The sequence below is a fragment of the Polyodon spathula genome, chromosome 19, assembly GCF_017654505.1.
Source record: "Polyodon spathula isolate WHYD16114869_AA chromosome 19, ASM1765450v1, whole genome shotgun sequence".
Classification (NCBI taxonomy): domain Eukaryota; kingdom Metazoa; phylum Chordata; class Actinopteri; order Acipenseriformes; family Polyodontidae; genus Polyodon; species Polyodon spathula.
Window position 1 is genome coordinate 23,225,235 of NC_054552.1, and position 22,184 is coordinate 23,247,418.

The window sequence follows — 22,184 nt, forward strand, 5'->3', positions numbered from 1 at the left end:
AGAACAGCACTGCTATACAGCACTGCTAACAGCACTGCTATAACAGCACTGCTATACGAGAACAGCACTGTAACAGCACTGCTATACCAGAACAGCACTGCTATACCAGAACAGTACTGTAACAGCACTGCTATACCAGAACAGCACTGTAACAGCACTGCTATACCAGAACCACTGTAACAGCACTGCTATACCAGAACAGCACTGTAACAGCACTGCTATACCAGAACAGCACTGTAACAGCACTGCTATACCAGAACAGCACTGCTATACCAGAACAGCACTGCTATACCAGAACAGCACTGCTATACCAGAACAGCACTGTAACAGCACTGCTATACCAGAACAGCACTGTAACAGCACTGCTATACCAGAACAGCACTGTAACAGCACTGCTATACCAGAACAGCACTGCTATACCAGAACAGCAGCTGCTATACCAGAACAGCACTGTAACAGCACTGCTATACTGTAACAGCACTGCTATACCAGAACAGCACTGTAACAGCACTGCTATACCAGCACTGTAACAGCACTGCTATACCAGAACAGCATAACCACTGCTATACCAGAACAGCACTGTAACAGCACTGCTATACCAGAACAGCACTGTAACAGCTATACCAGAACAGCACTGAAACACTGCTATACCAGAACAGCTATACCAGAACAGCACTGCTATACCAGAACAGCACTGCTATACCAGAACAGCTACACCTGCTATACCAGAACAGCACTGCTATACCAGAACCACTGTAACAGCACTGCTATACCAGAACAGCACTGTAACAGCACTGCTATACCAGAACAGCACTGCTATACCAGAACAGCACTGCTATACCAGAACAGCACTGCTATACCAGAACAGCACTGTAACAGCACTGCTATACCAGAACAGCACTGTAACAGCACTGCTATACCAGAACAGCACTGTAACAGCACTGCTATACCAGAACAGCACTGTAACAGCACTGCTATACCAGAACAGCACTGCTATACCAGAACAGCACTGTAACAGCACTGCTATACCAGAACAGCACTGTAACAGCACTGCTATACCAGAACAGCACTGTAACAGCACTGCTATACCAGAACAGCACTGTAACAGCAGCTGCTATACCAGAACAGCACTGCTATACCAGAACAGCACTGTAACAGCACACTGCTATACCAGAACAGCACTGTAACAGCACTGCTATACCAGAACAGCACTGTAACAGCACTGCTATACCAGAACAGCACTGCTATACAGCAGTAACAGCACTGCTATACCAGAACAGCACTGTAACAGCACTGCTATACCAGAACAGCACTGTAACAGCACTGCTATACCAGAACAGCACTGCTATAACAGCACTGCTATACCAGAACAGCACTGTAACAGCACTGCTATACCAGAACAGCACTGCTATACCAGAACAGCACTGTAACAGCACTGCTATACCAGAACAGCACTGTAACAGCACTGCTATACCAGAACAGCACTGTAACAGCACTGCTATACCAGAACAGCACTGCTATACCAGAAACAGCAACAGCTATACCAGAACAGCACTGCTATACCAGAACAGCACTGTAACAGCACTGCTATACCAGAACAGCACTGTAACAGCACTGCTATACCAGAACAGCACTGTAACAGCACTGCTATACCAGAACAGCACTGCACTGTAACAGCACTGCTATACCAGAACAGCAGTAACAGCACTGCTATACCAGAACAGCACTGTAACAGCACTGCTATACCAGAACAGCACTGTAACAGCACTGCTATACCAGAACAGCACTGTAACAGCACTGCTATACCAGAACAGCACTGTAACAGCACTGCTATACCAGAACAGCACTGCTATACCAGAACAGCACTGTAACAGCACTGCTATACCAGAACAGCACTGTAACAGCACTGCTATACCAGAACAGCACTGTAACAGCACTGCTATACCAGAACAGCACTGTAACAGCACTGCTATACCAGAACAGCACTGTAACAGCAATGCTATACAGCAGCTAACAGCACTGCTATACCAGAACAGCACTGTAACAGCACTGCTATACCAGAACAGCACTGTAACAGCACTGCTATACCAGAACAGCACTGCTATACCAGAACAGCACTGTAACAGCACTGCTATACCAGAACAGCACTGTAACAGCACTGCTATACCAGAACAGCACTGCTAACAGCACTGCTATACCAGAACAGCACTGCTATACCAGAACAGCACTGTAACAGCACTGCTATACCAGAACAGCACTGTAACAGCACTGCTATACCAGAACAGCACTGCTATACCAGAACAGCACTGTAACAGCACTGCTATACCAGAACAGCACTGCTATACCAGCAATGCTATAACAGCACTGCTATACCAGAACAGCACTGTAACAGCACTGCTATACCAGAACAGCACTGCTATACCAGAACAGCACTGCTATACCAGAACAGCACTGTAACAGCACTGCTATACCAGAACAGCACTGTAACAGCACTGCTATACCAGAACAGCACTGTAACAGCAATGCTATACCAGAACAGCACTGCTATACCAGAACAGCACTGTAACAGCACTGCTATACCAGAACAGCACTGTAACAGCACTGCTATACCAGAACAGCACTGTAACAGCACTGCTATACCAGAACAGCACTGCTATACCAGAACAGCACTGTAACAGCACTGCTATACCAGAACAGCACTGCTAACCAGAACTGCTATACCAGAACAGCACTGTAACAGCACTGCTATACCAGAACAGCACTGTAACAGCACTGCTATACCAGAACAGCACTGTAACAGCACTGCTATACCAGAACAGCACTGTAACAGCACTGCTATACCAGAACAGCACTGCTATACCAGCACTGCACTGTAACAGCACTGCTATACCAGAACAGCACTGTAACAGCACTGCTATACCAGAACAGCACTGCTATACCAGAACAGCACTGCTATACCAGAACAGCACTGTAACAGCACTGCTATACCACTGCTAACCAGCAGCACTGTAACAGCTATACCAGAACAGCACTGCTATACCAGAACAGCACTGTAACAGCACTGCTATACCAGAACAGCACTGTAACAGCACTGCTATACCAGAACAGCACTGTAACAGCACTTCTATACCCTAACAGTATGATTCCTTCTTATGTGTCTCATTAGACTCATTGCTTTCCTTCTAAATGGTCTGGAGAAATGGGTAATGTAATTGGGCGCATCTAGATTGAGCCAAACTTTCAACAGACGTGTTCAGTTAAACTGAATACTTAATCCTCATCACTGCAGAAACTGCAGGAAAACTTCTCAGATGGTTGAAGATACACTATGTTGCCTTTGAAGCCCAGGTCACTGTGAGGACAAACCCGAAATGGTCTGTTTAAACTGTAAGCTAATTAAGTTTTTCTAAAACAGAAGCGAATGCAGACTCGGCTCAGACAGCATTCCCATATAAAGAAACTCTAAGTGGCAAGGGTTTGGCAGTCTGGACAGCTTGATTAGCGGGGAGAAAAAAACAAAAGCCTGACAGAGTAAAACTCTACTTCAGTCCTTACTTTAGGTGACAGTTTTTGCCATCTTAGCAATGCAAAGTAGTGGATATCATTTGAGGACCTTAGGGAGCAAGGCAACACATGTCGGACAAAAAAAAAAAAAGTCCAACATGACTGTTAAACAAGTGGCCACCCTGCTGTGTATTTCTGTAATGTAAGTTGTCCATAAAGTGGCTTCAATGGTAAAGGCGGGGTGTGTCGTGTGCAGGGGAGTCCTACAGTCAGGAGAGTGGTAGGTTCACATCCTGGCTGAGCAAAGTCGTCGGTCTTCACGGGACATTCCACAGGGTGTGCTGCATTGGCTCTGGTAGCATCTCCCAATGGCTACTTTCAGTCAAAAGATAGCAGATATGACAGACTTGAAGAAAGAACATGTATACAGTATTGGGCAATTCGCTGGCATAGATGTACCATGAGGCACAGTCTCCAAAGTTATTTCTCTGTCTGCAATTTTGGAGAATAGATTTTGCTGCAGATTTTCACCCCTGAAGTAATTGGAGCCGGTAATCCTTGAGGGATGTTCATGTATTGCCTCTGAACAAGCATAGATTTGTACATAGATACAGAGATACATCTGATTATTTTAACATAAAGAAATAATTCTACTGTTATAGAGAGATGTAAAGATACATGTATTTAATTAAACACATTACTATGTAGATCATTTTAGTACACAGATGGGTCTCACTAATTGTGTGTGCTTCCCATTCCCGGAGCCCAAAGGGCAAAAGCCGTTCATTATGCGTCTGGGGATATGGCTGAGGAGACGGGGTCTTTGCTGTCGTTCAAGCATGCAAACTGACTAACAGACATGCTGTTGCCCATGTGAAATTGAGTCCATTCAAAGTATTTTACCAGTGTAAAACCAATTTTTTTTTAAAGATCAGAAGCCACTGCAGGCTAGATGATACAGTAGAATAATGCATTGATGTTTCACCTCTGAAGCACTGTGATGGAATTAGCATTGGTAGTACATGTGACCATAGTGCACCACCTGCCACGGTATGGTGCAGCATTCCTTCAGTTTTCGTTGACATGCTCCACTTGTATACTGTCCCAGGGTGGACATGGTGACTGTCATCTTCATTGCATTACCATTCTGAGCTGTTGCATGCACTTCCCATGTTGCCCTTAACCACTTTGCAAAAGAGCCAGGCTCATCTTCATTTGTGGCTTTAGCGCTTATAATATAGCATCTCGCCAAACAACAGAGGTCAAAATCTGCAAGGACAGTGCTATACACAACACTATCCAGTACAAATTTCACTATATATTTGGTCTCCATAAAGGGTAACCATCCACCACAATCATTATTTTTTCATAAGGCATTTCAGCTATTGAACAAAACATCTTTGAAATGCATTTGAGTCGATTTACTGTGCAAGCTGCTGGGGTGGTGTAATGTTTATGTTGTGCCTGCAGGGATTCATCTGGTGCAGCAAGACAAGAAGCAGAAGAAGATCTCCAGTTCCAGGAGGGTTCGAGGGAGGTGGTGGCTCGTCTATACCCTGGTCAACAACCCCTCGCTGGTGGCGTCACGAAAGCGCTTCCAGGTGCGGAGCTCCGAGGACTTTCTGAACGGGACACTGAACAGGACCTCAAAGGGAAGCGTCTCCGAACCCGAGAAAACAGACCCAAAATTAAATGACATGTGAAACACTGAGAAGAAAAGAATATTGAAATAGCTGCACTTATGAAAAAAAAAAAATATATATATATAAATAAATCAAATACATTTGCAGTGCACTTAAAATATATATATATTTTAAGTGCACTGCAAATGTATTTGATTTATTTATATTTTAAGGTCAATTTGGTCTTCAAAGTTATTTTGTTTCGAGGGCAAGATAATATTACTTTGTTGATCTGCTTATTTAAAAAAAAAAAAAATTCTATTACTTTAAAGTACATATTTTATCAAATGGCCCAAAAGCAGCGACTAGTGTATTGAAATGACTTTAGTGTTGCAGTATATCAGTTGGTGTCATGGGCACCACACTATTAACCAACAAAAAGGTGAGATGGCTTGAAAGGTATGTGTATACAAATTCTCAGTTTCGGAAGGGACATCATTAGTTGACATGTTTTTTTTCCAATCACTAACTCACAGTAGCAGAAGGGTAAAATTACAGTTGCATTCCCCAAGTGGTAATTTCTAAAAACCACCACACTTCAGAAATTCAGCTTTAAGAAGTGGTGGAAAATTGTACTAGTTAGTAATTATGATGAACTAATCAGAAACAACATTAAAGAATACAGAGAAAACACATAACTAAGAAATGTCAATTATAAATCTCATGTAAGAAAATGTAGATGGAATATACGTATCCTAGACATATTGCTTTTCAGGATGGGATGCCTTCATGTTAGTATGTTGCCAGGGGTGTTCTTTAGCCATTTGCAGTATTCGAGGGTAAAGAAAATTGCCTACACCTGAATACCTATAGAGGCCCATAGTTATTAACACACATTGACACCACAGGTCTATTTTAATAACGTAAACCGGGGTGAATCTAAATGCAGCCGCTCTTTACCTCTATATTAAACCAGCTTGTGCTTTCCTCCAGGGGCGATTTATTGAGCACCATTATTGACATCACTACCCACAACAACAATATAGTGGGAAGAGGTTAAATATCATTTGAGGGTGGTGGTATTAAAATCTTTACTGTTTTAGATTATAAAAATACCTCCACCCCCATGATTTCACTTAATTGATGATATATCTGCATTATACTGTAGAATATAGTGAAATATGGGTCCTGTGAATTAAATACCTAACGTTAAATAGTACAGAAAAAAGTCATACACCTTTATTATAATTTAAAATTACCTTTCGATTTATCGCAGCATCTAGACAGCTTGTCATAGTACTGTACGCACAAAATTTTTGCACAAGCCTGTGAGATATCATTTGCCACTCTTCTCAACTAATATGTTTCAAGGGCTCAATATATGAAAATGTCTGCATTTCACCACCCTGTTTCATGCAATCCAGCAATGATTAACTGAACTGGAGATGGATGAGCTGTGCTATCAACACAAACCTTGACGTTCAAACATATTGAATCATTAATTGCATGCTAGTCACTGATGTAATATACTAATCTATAGAGTCAGTACTTTTTTGAACAGCACTGCAGATAGTCTGGACTGGTGTCTGTGGTGTAAACATCATGGGTATCTGCATGTGCAGTTGGTGTTATTGCAATGATACTAGCGATTTTCAAAAGGGTAGTCCATAAGCAAACAGGGACCGTAGCCCACAATCATGCACAATAGGAGCAATCTTAATAATATGAAGAATGCATTACTTCCGTGTTTGATTGTCAGAGAGCACTTAAAATAAAAGCCGCACTCATAAGCTGGCGGTGTAATTATGCTGTCTGCTTTGAATTAGCATTTTTAGGAAATTGTTATTCAGTTCAATGAATCAGACAGACTCTGGTGGCATTGTTAGAAATGTTAGACATGCTGTTTAGTCTTGAATTATACCAGCTAGGTCCTCTGATTTAATAAGTTATTGTTCAACGTTTCTAACACAAACCAAGAGTCTAATGTCTCAAAACAAGAACACAAAATGCTACAATGTCAAGGGTAAACACCAAAGGAGCATTGAAATGATAAGACTAAAATGGCAATGAGTTATTTTAACATAACAAAGAGAGCAAAAATAAACCACGTAATGCTATAAATATTGAGGAGGGCTATATACTTTACCTGTTATTGTACCTTTATTGGTGACAGAGCACTCCATTTCATTTCTTCCATAGTAACACATAAACTAAATCTGGACATAATGGTAGCCCAGTTATCAAGAGATTTGGGAAAATAGGCCTGCGTTCTCTGGAACCTGGGTTTGTCGGTAAACCTTGCTGGTGTTGAGTAATAAAACACATGCATTAATACATTGCATACTGCTGTGACATGCTGCATCTGGGTTCCTGTGTACCTGCTGGATTGCAATGGAGTATTCGCGTAACCCATATTCTTAACTTCCCAGACAAGATAGTAGTAAGCCGTTTGTACAACGTCTCGTATTGCGTCATCTCGTGTAATTTGGGCAAGAGAACGGCTAAAGCGAAGCAGCAAGTGTTTGATTGGTTTGAGTTTGCGTACGTTATAATGTAATGCCAAATTCAAAATTGTCAACACAGTGTTGGTGTTCATTTGAATTATTTGAGCGGCAAAAAAAAAGCTTGCTAAAATACACTTTAGGGTGTTATTAATACTAAAATGTATTTTAAAACTATTGCGTAAGATTGTTGTTTTATTAAATCTTCGATTTTCAGTGTATAGGTAGAATTTCCAAGAGCTTTGAACAAGGGTCCGATTCATAAGATACTGTAATATCCTGGAAAATATTCTGTTTGCAAACAGGACTGTATATGGAATCTAAAACTGGAGAATGTTAGATCACTTTTTCTTCAAACAGGTATTTTCAAAAATATCTGTGTCACTAGCACTACCGCGTATTAATATTTAAAGCATTTTTTATTTCTTAATATTGTTAGTTTTTGGACTGGTGGAATATTATATTGTTTTGCCCTTTATCAATTTAAAGCTTATATTTCCTGGATAGCATGCATTCAGTGAAATAGGGCGGGGTAGTCTTTACTGAATTAGATTAACACGTTTGTATTTAAGGAGAAGTGCGGGTATTAGTTTTAATATATAGATAACATGTAATCAAATGAAACTTTATAGTATTCATTTAGATAGTTTTCCTGTATGCCCGACAATAGGCTACGATCAAAACTGAACTGAATTGAAAATATAAACATTTGGAAAAAGTGGATCTAAAATTCAAAAAGTGAGCTATAGAAAACGATTACATTTGTTAAGACACAGTAAAGAAAAAAAATTGTAGCAGTTTATTATTTTACAAATACGTTTCATTATTCTTCATAACAAAGTAATCGGCCTACAGAATCTTAAAATACTTTAAACTGCTGCAGATATGACATAATATTATCCAATGCATAGAGAATTCAGCACAAGTGTTAAAATAAACATTACTATAAGTTTTTTTTTTTTTTTTCTGTAACATATAGGCTTCTATATGAAGACAAGAGCAATGCTGTGAGAAATGGTGTAGTGTTTTTTTTTTTTCTTTCTTTAGGCTTTATAAATATACAAGATCGTACCGAAAATGTTTTCGCTTGCAACATTGGATTATCAATACTGGTTTCGTTTCATACTTGTATGTATTTAAAATGAAGACGCTATGCTTTTCTAAAGAAAAAAAAACTGATTGTATGTATTCCAGATTCTAAGTATTATATATGATTGGCACTTGTATTGTAATTTAAGTAACATTACATTTAAAAAGAAGAAAAAAAGAACCGACATGTTTTTTTTCAATATTTTTATTAATTACACGTACATAAAAATCATATTAAAAAAAAATATATATTTTTTTTTAATATCAACGTTTGACAATTTGTCACCAAAAATCCACTATTGTCAATTATTTAACACGGAATTCTGTTAAACGTTCAAATGCATACATTTGTAGACAAAATTAACCATTTTATTTCCATTAAAAAAAAAATTACAGTACACGATTTACATCACATTGATCGACATTAAGAATATCCAACATGTCCTATAAGCTAAATATCGAAAACACACATTTAAAATACCGATGTGTGACATACCATGGACAAGATTCATTAACAGAAAGAGGACAAGAGATAGAAACTGCTTCAGAAAAGCGAGGGATATTAAGCACTTATATACTGAAAGAGTACAGTCACACATTTCGGAACTCCACGGTACATTTAACACTGTCTGGTTGTAAGTGACGTGGAGTTTTTTCCAGCACTTTCACATGCCTGTCTACGGTTTTACATGAAAACATTTAGACCTCCCAGAACATAAAAACAGTCGATGCACAAACGCAGGTGAGATGCCGCTGTCCAGCATCCCAACAGGCTGAAACAAGGGCACGCGACAACCACAATGGGGTTATGTTGGCCGGAGCCCTGAATAAAGGAGACGGGCGCTTATAATAAACGAGCACACTTTCTGCATAGCCATTAGCAGTAAATCGTGTCTAATTCATTAGTAGCGTGATAGTTAATAACTTCAATGTCATGCACTTTTACATGTTATAAGTTACCACTTTGAAACGTTATCTGAAAAGTAAATCAGTTATTTCCCTGAAGTTTGTGTCATAGCACGATTATTTAGCGGAATTTAGCTCCCATGTCCAAAACCCAAGAGGGATTTTAAATTTTGTTTCCGTTCTCATACCCTCAATTATAAATAGTCTAATGTGTTTAAAAAACGCATCTCCTTTACTAGGGCTTATATAAAGCAATGGTTGAGAAAATTCCTGTTTTTTTTTTTTAACCTACTTGTAAGTATTTATATTACAGGTTGACTCTGAAGAAGGCAGACTTGTCAGCGGGCCGTCTGTCTGTAGTTGCCATTGATTTCTTGGGAGATGTTAACAGCCTCGGCCCCTAGTGGTAATCGATCGCTGTACTCGGACCCCACCTCGAATTCTTCTTGGTTGGCTTTGGATTGTGACCCAGGGATGGATTCATTTATTATACTCCCCTCCGCTCCCCCCTCCCGTTCCCCCTCTTCCCTCTCGACCTCGTCTTCTTCCAAATCACTGGGGTTGTAGTTCTTTTCTGATTCCACATAAGAAGCCCGGGGGTCGAAATCGGTTGCTATGTGCTTTTCCATCTGATCCGGGTTGTGTGCTTTCATGATCAGCTTGTAAGTCTTGCCTTGGTACTTGTAAAGGAGGTGGCAGCAGGTGGCTCCCAGTAGTGGAACAGTGGCAAGAGCCAACAAGAAGGTGCTAACTACCACTATGATCATCAAGGAAGGGATTTTCTTCCTCGTAGTGAAAACAACTTGAACCTGGCAGTCTTCCCCTGTATAGGTGAGACACAGGGTGTAATTGGTACCAGGGTTCAATCCTTGGAATCGATAGGCATTAATACCATCCTCTATCTTGGACCATTGAACCACAGAGTGCCCATTGCCCATATTTATACACAGGTATAGCATTTCCAGATGCGCCTTTTCTGTGGGTGCTTGGAAGGAATTGAGCTGTATTTTAGCTTCAGTTTCAGACACTTCCAAGGCAATGACCCCAAAATCAAAAGTATGTTGCTTGAGCTCGTCCGAGCTCTGATTGAAGGCATGATTGGAAATGTACTGGGTGCTGTCACTGACACCACATTTCTTGCCAAAGGCTGGCTGCCCAGATGAGATCACTACGCCGCTACGCTGAGTACCAAAGGACCCATAAGTTGCCCTGGTTGGAAAGGTCATCTTGCCAGTGTCATCTGGTTTGGCCCAGTTAAAGACATTGTTTTTAGAAACCTTTACCCCGGGTTTACGTTCAGAGGTGGGGGTCTTGTCAAGGATAGCGTCTTGAATGGCATTGATACTGTGTTTCTGCGTTCCCACCACGGCCATGTTAACTGAGCTCTCCGCGCTACCCTGCTCATTGGTGGCTGAGCATGTGTAGCGACCATCCTCGCGTTTACTTGTGCGGGGGATGACCAGCGTCCCATTTTTAAACACCAAGAAACGATTTTCTGTCTGCTTCGAATTTTCCAAAAGCAAATCATTCTTTTTGGTCTCGGTAACGGGCATATTGAACTCAATTTCCTGGTTTCCAGTGCGAATTTTCCACTTAACCTCTGGTTTCGGGCTTCCTGTGACATTACAGTGCATAATAATCATAACGCCTTCATTGACTTGGCTGTTTTCAAGGTTAGGTTGGGACATTATGTGAACAGTAGGGGCCACACATTCCAAGTTGGGCAGTTGCAAAATACGTATTCCCTTTAAGTCTTCAGGTGTTTCACAGGTGATGAGGTCCGGCTCTGGAACAGAGATCAGAGCATTTGCTACCCAGTCTTTCAGCCAGTGTAGCGTGCATGTGCAGTCAAACGGATTGTTGTAGATCTGAAGATGGGACATGGAGCTCAGAGAGTCAAAGGACCCCTTCACAATGGTGGTGAACATGTTGTTATTTATGCGCAGTGATCTCAGATCCTTGAGGTTAGAAAAGGCATCTCTGGGAAGATCCACCATGTTATTGTTGTTTATTTTCAACAGTTGGAGAGAAGAGAGATTGTAAAGATCTCTCCAAGGGAAATGCACAACCTGGTTGTGGCTCAGGTCCAGGTTTCGGAGCTGAACCAGCACTGCCAATGTGCCTTTCTCTATTGTGACGATCTCGTTATGGGCCAGCCATAGAGAGGTGACCTGGGTGACATTCACAAAGGAATTCTTCAGCAGGGTCTTGATTTTGTTGGCAGAGAGGCTGAGGGTCGTTACGTTGAAAGGCAAGCCGACGGGCACCACCTGCAGATCTTTGTAGGCGCAATCCGCGAACTGGTGGGCATACTTGTCCACACAGACGCACGGCCCCGGGCAGGTCTGGGCTACTCCAATGAAAACAGTCCACAAGGAAATGTAATGGAGGTATATTGCCGTCATCTTCACTGCCTGAAAGGAACACATATATTCTTAGATTAGTCTACATACGGCTTAGATATCATGCTGGTAATGTGACTGTTGTTGTAGATTTGAAAAAGGACAGTTCCCCGAGCATTTCCATTAGCCTCGCAATAATACAGGGCGGCATCCAATTAAACTGTAAACTTGACCAACCAAAACATTTTATGTCTGTAGCGCAAAATAAATGCAGAGGAATTCTTAAGCATTAAATCCACATACCCAACAACGTAGCTACGGCCAAACACTTTCTTGCCTTCAATATGATATTTAAAATACACCACACTAATTCGCAACATGTTTAATTGTGTATGGCATTCCATTCAGTACACTTCAAAAATAACACAATTTTTAAAGGGTGTTTTTAAACCTATGGCGAGAAGGCTACAGCAAACTGTGACCTGGTAATACATATAACTAACAAACCAACAACAATTCAACAACTTCAACTCATTGTTTTTAAGCTGCGTTTTATCTTTATGCTCCTTGTAAAATAACTGTATTTTGCATTTCTGTGAGATCTGAGCGAGCCCGAAGAAATAATTGTTAATTTAAGCCCTCAAACTATTAAAAAAAATCACCACAAAATAACAGGTTTGTTACATAAGGTAATTATATCCAACATTTTACATCAATGTGAAATAATAAAAGAAAATACAAGTTCAAATGCAAATAAGCTTTTGGTTTCCTGCATAACACATATGTCTATGTGTCTGTCTGGATGTATGTTAGTTACAGTGTATACAGATGCTGGAATACGATCGCGAATTTCGCTGTTTATGGTCCTGAAAACAAGAGTTACCATTTAAAAAAAAAAAAAAGTTTTTAAATCTTGCTTTTTCGGCTTATATTATAATCATGACAGCAATCTGTTTTCTAAGTTTCACATATTTTAGCGTGTATATTTCTAGATCTACAATGCGATAAGGACACATTTATGAAATATTAATTGATGAAATGGCAACGTGCTGCAGACATGAGTTATGTCAGCCAATCACAGAAGCTTAACTCACTATACGTTGGATAGCAACAATTTGGAAGATTAAGATGAGACCAATCATATGCAACAACTTATCTAAATTGCAAGCATCCTAAAATTAGACCTATCCTAACTAAGTTGGTGACATTTCTAAGAACTGTCACGGATGCAGCTTGAGGTTGATAAATAAAGAGTGTGGTGGGAAAATTACAATGTTGCTACTGCTATGATTGTTCAGGGTTTCCATGCTCATGTTTAAATGCTATTACGGGTTATAAGATTTAGGTATCATATAATAATAATGTATTATGTACTAGTAGTGGTTGTTGTACATAATTCCTCTTTCTCGCTGCACGGTAAGTGGCCCATAGAAGGAATAGAATGATACTGACCTCCAGCTCGAAAGAAGCAGCTCTCTGAAGTTCTCTTTATTATCAACCTCAAGCTGCATCCATGACACTTCACAGAAATGCCACCGGCTTAGTCAGAGTAGGTCTAATTTTAGGACGTTTGCAATTTAGATAAGTTGTTATTGTTGCATATGATTGGTCTCATCTTAAACTAATAAAGATAAGCTTCTGTGATTGGCTCGCAATAACTGCAGCTTACAAGGTATATATTATGCTTACTGACTGCGAAGTCAGAACACTTGCTCGGAGCTTCCTAACACAGTCTGTGTTGAGTGTGTTCTCAGGTTTGCAAACTTTGACTAATAAACTTTGTTCGATTCAACCTTGTTTGTCTCACTGCTTCTCTTTCAGAAGTTGAGTGAAAAACTTCTACCACAAGAGAACGTCCTCTTTCTTGTTAGTAGTCAGTATCTTTCCATCCCCTATATGGGCCACTTGCCTGCAACAATGAAGAGGAAGTATGTACAATAACAATTACCAGTACATGATATATTATTATTATATGATACCTAAATCTTATAACCGGTAATAACATTTAATCATGAGCATGGAAACCCTAAACAATCATAGCAGTAGCAACATTGTAATTTTCCCACCACATTGGTCCTGTATGTATATCTATCTATCTATCTATCTATCTATCTATCTAGATCTAGAGAGAGAGAGAGAGAGAGAGAGAGAGAGAGAGAGAGAGAGAGAGAGAAAGCGCGAAATTATCAAATGTACTGTTACGCAACTGTATTGCATTATTATAAGTACAAATAAATCAGCTGTATCTAGATTGATTAAAAAGAACCAACGGACCAGTACCGACTACTGAAAACATGCTTACCTCTGAGATATGAATAATCCTTAGATATTCTACAAGTCTTGCCAGGTAGTTTACAGAATTAGCCTAAAAAAGGAATAAATTATTTAACAATTGCTGTCTTCTTTCTTGATAAAGTTGTTTGTTTTACATATTATTTTGGCAAATTGGTATTTCTTTGATTATAGGTGTCGGAAAAGACGTTTTCCTCCCAGTTTGAAGCCGAGCAGTCCGGAGGATGTTTTCTGCTTTGCGAGTTTGTCTTGCATTCATCGCGCGCTCCCGCCCCCACAGAGAGAGAGAGAGAGAGAGAGAGAGAGAGAGAGAGAGAGGTGGGATTGTGAGCGCGCAGCCTCACCCATCTACTGAATATGTTTCAAAGTTGAAGCTACAGGGATTGTCTACTCAACATGAAATATTCATTGTATCGATGAGTTGATGTTTTGCCACATTTTGCCGGCTCACATTGAATTCCATTCCATCCCGATTCCCCCATAATTAACCCTCATGTTTAATTAGAGAATTTCGAATATCTCAGCATAAATAACCAGAATACAGAGTTGAATATATGTTTAGTCGTTTTTATTTTTGTTAGATGTCAAGTTGTTTTAAATGAAATACTGCAACTTGTTGAAATAGACCGTTTTATTTTCAATCTACTGTAGAAGTGAATGAGAGCAGCTTTGATTGACATACAGTCTCTTTGTTATCACCTTTGCAATGGTTTCAGCTCAATGTGTTGCAACGCTCCACTGTAGTTTAGATTAGTGCTGTAAAATGTTGTATACATTTGTTGGAATAAAGTAAAAAAAAAAATACTAAGGGATGACGAGACAAAGGAACAAAGACCGTGATTATTTAATGTTATTTTTTACATAGAATTGCTAGAGCAAACATTTGGGTGCTTATGGTTATTTAAAATAAATTGTTGTATTTGATCAACTCTGAGTTTTAGCTGATATGTACACTTATTAACAGATGAAGTCGAAAAACAAGCGCAGAAGCTCAAGCAGGAAATAATCGAATTACTCGGTAGATATCACTGCACGTCACGGCGGCTATTAATGTGGGCACGCCGCTCATGGGTCTTTATTTATGGGTTCACTCTGCGCACTGTAAGACATCTGGACTCAACTGGTCGATGGAAAGGTTGCGCTTTTTGTTTTAAATATTGGACCACGGAAACAAAGCCTCTGTGTGTTCACAATAATATACTTTAAGATAGGCTATAGCCTTAAGACAATCAACTTAAAACCAAATGTTTCCCTTTCCACGTGTTATCGATTCTAGAAATACAATATTAACCACATGAATAAAAAATAAATGTGCATTTGATTAGCCGGGCGCCTCAGTGTTGCACTGCAGGCTCCATTTACAGACTATACCAACACTAATACTTTTATTATAATTAGTAAAGTACTAAAATATATCGAAATATGACACAAGTGCTAATTTACGTACTTTATATATATATATATATATATATATAATTATATATATAGAATATTATATATATAGATATATAATATATATAGATATATATATATTGAAATATAATAAAATAACTTTTAATAATTCGAGACTTAAAGGACTGTGAAAACCTAAGGGTAACCACATTGAACCACTGAAGGCATGTTTCTAATACTGCCTTAGCATATCCTTTGCTTGTGCTATATGCCCAAACTGCGGACTTTCTTTAGGTGATGTATGGCTTTACAATTTGAGTTTTATCTGGACAACTGAACCCAATATATTTCAAGAACGCATCTTGGGCGTTCAAGCATTTATCTATACAGACAGTTGCGTGACACGCGGATGTCTGGAAACTTTATCGTATTTTGTTATGGTATGGTCTTAGACAGCAGGGAAACAGGCTTGACAGGTTCGCATGTATGTACGCACGCACAGACAGGAAAAATGATTCCTGCGCTTTCTGTATTTAACTATAGTGTTCCTTTATGGAACCGCTGTTTTACCAATAACAATAAATGGTCACTTGCGGAACTCCTAATTAAAGGTTCCAACTATGAATATAGAAATTAAAACCCCTAATTATGTCTGTTGGTTCCTCTGAGTCTATTTAGAACCGATGACATCGAACCCAGTGTTGCTGAGTAGGTTATCCATTCTGTACTAATAAAATAAAGGCTCTAGTAAAAGGATTGTAATCAACAGAATACAATACAGTACGTTTTTCTTTGTTAATTTAAATGCAACAGTTTTAATATTCATAGTTGCGTTTCAATAATTAATGTGTATCATTCGTATTACACTTAATTACATTTTTGTTTGTACCAATATTTGTTAATATGTAAATTGAAAGCCTAGAGGAATCATAGCCTATATATCAATACTTGAAATTTTAACAACCAGACCACAGCGTGTGTGACATGTTGTTTAAAACGTCCTGGCGCTTTTACTGTTTTATTGAAAAATACTCTTACCACTGAAAACCCTCAAACCTTAAACAAATTGTAAATACAGAACCGTGCTTGTGTTTGAACTGATGACGTGTGACTGTTGTCATTCGTGTAGCTCCCATGGTGCATTTAGGCAAAGAAGACGACGTGTTAAATTCACATGGACTTTATTCCCGCAAAAAAATAGTGTCACACTCTTGAACCCTTGAATTCTACGGCTGCGGGGTATTTGTAAGAAGATACTCAATTCGAAAACTAGTCAGTTTTTGAAGCAAGTAAATAAGCATTATTATTATTATTATTATTATTCTCCCACGTGGAGTTTTAAAAGCAATTTGTAGCAAACAGCATTAAGCACTGAAGCAAAATAACAACATTTTAACAAAGAGAGTGAGTTCAACAAGAGAAAAGAATGAGAATGAGCTCAATGCTTACAGATATGAATAAGTCAGTACCCTTTTCAGGTTCAAAGATTGGAATCTCTACTCTCCCCATCCTAAGCTTTGAAGCGCTCACAGTCTGGTCGCTCTCAGCAGGATGGTGGGTCACCTATTTCGCTGTCATTTAATCCCTGCTTATATACCTGTTAAAGTTCCTCGTTCCCAAAGCTGACTCAAATTCTGATATTGAACCCATTTAAAAGGCTCTGCTTAATATGGGCTTTTGCCGGTGCATTCCCTTCTCCTTTCAAAATAATAATAACCTTTATTTTTTTCATAGTGGACCGCCACAGCGCTTTACAAGATATGGGACTAGAGTGTGTGCCCATTTGTTTAACCAGTGGAATTTGAAATGGACATGGCATGCGATCTGGTGCACTCCAGCTGACTGTCGATGCACTTAACATAACTTGTTCGAACCACAACCTTTCTCTTCCTCTCTAGCTTTGAAATATGTTCGATTTTCTTATAATTGCAATCTGGCCCTTCCTCTTCAAAATGTTCTGCTCAAACACAGAAAGGTCAGGAAAGTCAGTGATTACGATATCGAAAGGATTACGACATCACAATCCCTAATGACATATAGATAAATAGCAGAGATCTCAGCGTGCAGTCGCATTCGTTTTACACGTGATCTGTAAAGAAAGTCACAAATAAAAAATGATGATTCGTCTGCATGAGCCTATTATATACAGTATAACTTCCTTGTGTTGACTGTACAAATTGCGGGATGAAAAAACTAAATTGTATTCAATAACTCCATTATTATTTTGCCTAACGAAAGCAAGGTTTTAGTAAATAATAATAATAATAATAATAATAATAATAATAATAATAATAATAATAATAATAATCCTTCACATAAATAATAATGAAAAAGCATGAAATCCAATTTGTCGATATCTGAATCTAGACCGTATGCCCTTGCAGATATGTATAATCGCGTATCAGCCCCGTCTACAATCTGCAACAGTCGTGTTACACGGATTAAACTGGATACTGTTCATTATTACAGCATTAAGTGAATGAAACCCCAGAGGCATTGGTTGCCAAGTGAAATGAAATTCCTGAAATAGCAGGTCCCTGTTTCTTGTGATCATGACCAAACAGAGCAGATTATCTGAGTAATGAATATAATTACCCCATACATACAATTGCAAGGAATGTCCTGAATATCCACCATTCATTTAGCAGATCAGTTCGTTTTTTTCTGTTGATTTTTAAGAGATAAGCAAAGCTGTCACTTGCTGTCCCGGTATTTGAAACAACCAGGTCCCTGATTATTATATTGAACTAATTTAATCCCTGACCAGCTCCTAAAGAATTGCTCAATTATACAATTGTATATGGAATGGAACGGAACTTCAGGACTGGAACCCCAATCTCTCTCTCTCTCTCTCTCTCTCTCTCTCTCTCTCTCTCTCTCTCTCTCTCTCTCTCTCTCTCTCTCTCTTTGGAGAAATTGAGATATATTATTATTTGTTTTACTTAATTTGAAGCATCAGGCTTTTTTCATGCCAGTATAAATAAGGAGGAGCATTATAGTAAATTGTTTCTGTAGTTAGGGAAGTTAGTTGTAATAACGAAACTATGCATTCGTGTTTTTGTGCAAAGTATGTCTACATATGTTATAAAATGTCCTCCAGTGTCATAGTACTGTACATATTCTGCTGTTTATTGTTTGTTTGTTTTTTCTTGCCAAGGGAAACCCATTCACCTTTTATTCCTCTCAGCTAAAAGTCAAAAGTCTAATTTAATCTACTACACACTAAATAACGACATCCCTGCTGAGCAACATTTGCCGTTTTTATTATACCCTTTCAAAATAACGCGACCCCTTCTTGTCACAACTGTGATCGTCTCGACAACAACGGGCCATGTTCTAATGAAGAGTGACCATTTCAAAAGCGTTTTGACAGCTGTGGAACGCAGCACAATGCGATTGATTAAATTGCGAAAGCCCGTTCACAATGTCTCTCTTTTTAAAATGGCCCTGAAGACTTTGCGAAGTGTGCGCCACAATCGGTGCATGTAGTTGTGCTGCTGAAAATGTCACAAGACATTTATCCGTGCTTCCTGATGGGAGCTGAAGGAATGGCATGCACGGAATATTATCACGCAATGAAATGCCCCAGGACCTTCTCTGTTACGAGCTACGCGAGACCTGCATTATACACATTTCAGTGCAGGGGGTCTATTCAAACGATAAATACGACATCGTTGTATTGCTATATAACATAATTATTTTTTAAAAATAATCCAACACTGTTGAATTATTTCGGTAATGTAGTTTTAAAGCAGGTAATTTTGCTATTTCCAGTAGTTTTACAAAACATTTTTTTGCATTGGGGAGACCTTGGCCTCTAATCTGAAGCAAGCTAGAGTGCCGACACTCACTCCGCACCTACTCAGTTCAGGGCTCCATTTGCCTCTGGCAAAGCCCTGAGATTTTATCAGAATGTTACATCAGACACCTTGCTTTTGAAGCGCTATTGCTGTATGTGTATCAGCTCTTGAAACAGGATAATATGAGGATTGGTAGAGGACAGATGTAAGTTGTTTGTGTCAAAGTCTGGCTCAAATCGTCTGTCCGTAATGGAGAGAAAGGTAGTATAGCAGCAGAATCTGTGCTGGTAATAAGAAATCCAAAAACGCTGCTGGTGGATTTTCTATTGGTTCAAGTCAAGTATTTTTACCGTTTCTGTCCACGGTATTCAGTTTAGGGAATGGTGAAGCCCATGATGCAGGACCCTGTAGTCATGCTATTGACCCACCAGGAAAGCCATGCAATAAATGGACTGTAGCGTTTATTTAACGTTACGTTATTCTGAGCATATTTGTGTTTTGGCCAGGCATTTCTCAATGCATGTTACTAGCAGTAGTAGTTGTTGTTGTTTTTGTTGTTGTTGTTGTATTTGTAGAAGGATTACATTGCAACCCAATATGTTATGAAAGCAAATATTCATGTATCATTTTGCAACGAATGGAGGCAGATTAATTTATTCTGATAATCTGTCTGAAATCTGAGGTTAGTGGGGTTAATTGATTCTCAGAAAAATACTGTTTTGCAGGTATTGGTAGTTGCAGTGTACTATCATGCTGCTGCCATCGTGTGGTTGTATGCCGTGCTACAGCTGGGAATGTCGTTTTCATGCCTGAAGACGTTCCATGCCTCCCCGTCAGATTTTAGGGACATTTATACCGCTGCACTTTGTAACAGTGCGTTTCAGTATCACTTCTGACATAAAGCTGTTTCTGTAAGAGCTATTTAGGCTCCATTTGTGATATGAGGCTTATATGAGGGTTTGTCATTTTGACAGCAGCAGTTTTGTAAATTGCTGAAACAGGTACATTTTTTGTGCACGATGCCAACGATCAAACTTGACAATATGATACGCGGGTAAACCAAAAAGTAACTCTATTACAGGCATCTAAAGTCAAAGTGGAGGAGTGCTGGCAGTTAGGATCTAAATTTTTTGTTCTAATAATAATAATTATCTGTAATAATAATTATGCTAAACTATTACTTTTATAGTCATGCTAATAAATGCATCTATTAACGTGACAATCGCACAGTTATTTTAGACAATTATGTTGAAATGTACAGCAATTATTAAACGAAATGGGTGTATGTCAGCGAACTACTTGGGTAGGTTAAAGCTGCAAGGTGGAGCAGCCTGTGTAAACAAGCTAATTTGCCTAATTAGTCTAATCAACATCACCATCTGAGCATTGTTCGGCACTGCAACCACACCAGTGGTGTTTCGGTTACTATATCTGCTGGATACAGATGGTGATTGAATTCGAATCAGTGGCCCGGATCCAGATTCCTGGTCACGTACAATGCGTATCTCTTAGCTTGGGGAGTGCTTTTTGACACCCTATATTCACGACAGAGATATGACTGCGTTACTCCGTTTTTCAAACGATCAGTATAGTTTCTAGCTTTATTAAAACATTAAATGATTTTCGTTTCGGAGGCAGTTTATTAAGACAAACGCGCTTTTTATTAAGACAAAAGAGTTTACTTTACCAGACCGGGATGTTGTCTGTGTGTGTGTTTATATTATCTTTTTTTTAACTTTTTTATTTTATTTATTTTTTATTATTTGGGGCACAGGGGCCAGGTTCGTTATAGCGAGGACGTACTGTATAATTCTTGCACTTGCGCTGAATAACTTGGACCTGGTACCACAGAAGAGTAACTTCCTGTTTTCCAGGAAATGTCAAAGTAGACCATCTTGTATTTCTTCTAGTCTTGGCTAACCTCAAGTGGTAGCAGTGTATGGATTTTATCCAAATTGTTAGAGACATCTGGTGGTCAAACAAAATATTGACTTTTATATTATATTTGCGCGTTTTGAAATGTGTTGCTTTACACTACAGTATGTATTTTAAATTACTTGTATACTTGCCGTTTAATATTTCAGCTCGTCATTTCATTATACGCAAACATGTCTAACTGTTAGCTGTTATCAAACTTTAAACTTTGTTTTTGACCATTACATTTTAGTAATGTAATCATAAATACAAAGATAATGCTGTAAAAGGTTGGTTCTTGAGATAAAAAATGCCATTCTTGATTTCAGAAATGCCATTCGTGATATCAATAATTCCATTCTTGTTATCAGCAATTGAGGATTAATTGTTAAAACGGTTTGCCATAGCGGTGTTGTCATCATTCAACACAGGGGGGCGCTGTTGCATCACCAGTGAAATGGCGCTAGCGGATACATCACTACATGTTTCTTGGCCTTCCATATGAAAATGCTAGTTATAGTTTCAGATTCAACGCAATGGGATTACACTGACGTCAGTGACAGATATATTATGGCAGTTTTACTATTGTAAAAAAAATCGCTGTGACCATGTTCACGTTTCATTCTTTTTACAGTGTATTTATTTACGTAGGCTGTTACAGCCTGTTGACCTTTTACTCTGAATTTAACAAAATGACACATGAGGAAGTGACATAATCGTCAAGCCTGCTATCCTTACCCTTTACTGTAAACAGAAGTGAAATATTATTTAAATGCACACGTACTGGGAACTCAGTTTTATCTTTGTGAACCACAGAACAAC

At 39.0% G+C, this 22,184-nt stretch overlaps 2 protein-coding genes across 6 annotated transcripts in view; one reads left to right on the plus strand and one right to left on the minus strand.

Moving 5' to 3' along the window:
• Positions 1-8,838, plus strand: part of LOC121294867 (receptor for retinol uptake stra6-like) — a 39,195-nt gene extending 30,357 nt beyond the window's left edge. For all 3 annotated transcript variants that reach the window (XM_041219015.1, XM_041219014.1, XM_041219016.1), the window contains one exon: positions 4,975-8,838. In XM_041219015.1, coding sequence (XP_041074949.1) covers positions 4,975-5,207 — 233 coding nt within the window. In that variant the 3' untranslated portion in view covers positions 5,208-8,838. The remainder of the gene's footprint in view (positions 1-4,974) is intronic.
• Positions 8,839-9,124: 286 nt separating this feature from the next.
• LOC121294866 (immunoglobulin superfamily containing leucine-rich repeat protein 2-like) lies at positions 9,125-18,364 on the minus strand. 3 transcript variants are annotated; one of them, XM_041219013.1, is made up of 2 exons: positions 18,255-18,364; positions 9,125-12,036 (listed from the first exon to the last, which is right to left on the minus strand). In XM_041219013.1, exon 2 carries the CDS (start codon positions 12,025-12,027, stop codon positions 9,961-9,963), a length of 2,067 nt encoding a protein of 688 aa, XP_041074947.1. In that variant the 5' UTR covers positions 12,028-12,036; positions 18,255-18,364; the 3' UTR covers positions 9,125-9,960. The 3 variants fall into 3 exon arrangements, with proteins under 3 accessions (XP_041074947.1, XP_041074946.1, XP_041074945.1); XM_041219012.1 differs by lacking the exon at positions 18,255-18,364 and adding an exon at positions 13,417-13,513; XM_041219011.1 differs by lacking the exon at positions 18,255-18,364 and adding an exon at positions 14,267-14,542 and having other exon boundaries at positions 9,129-12,036.
• Positions 18,365-22,184: the final 3,820 nt, after the last annotated feature.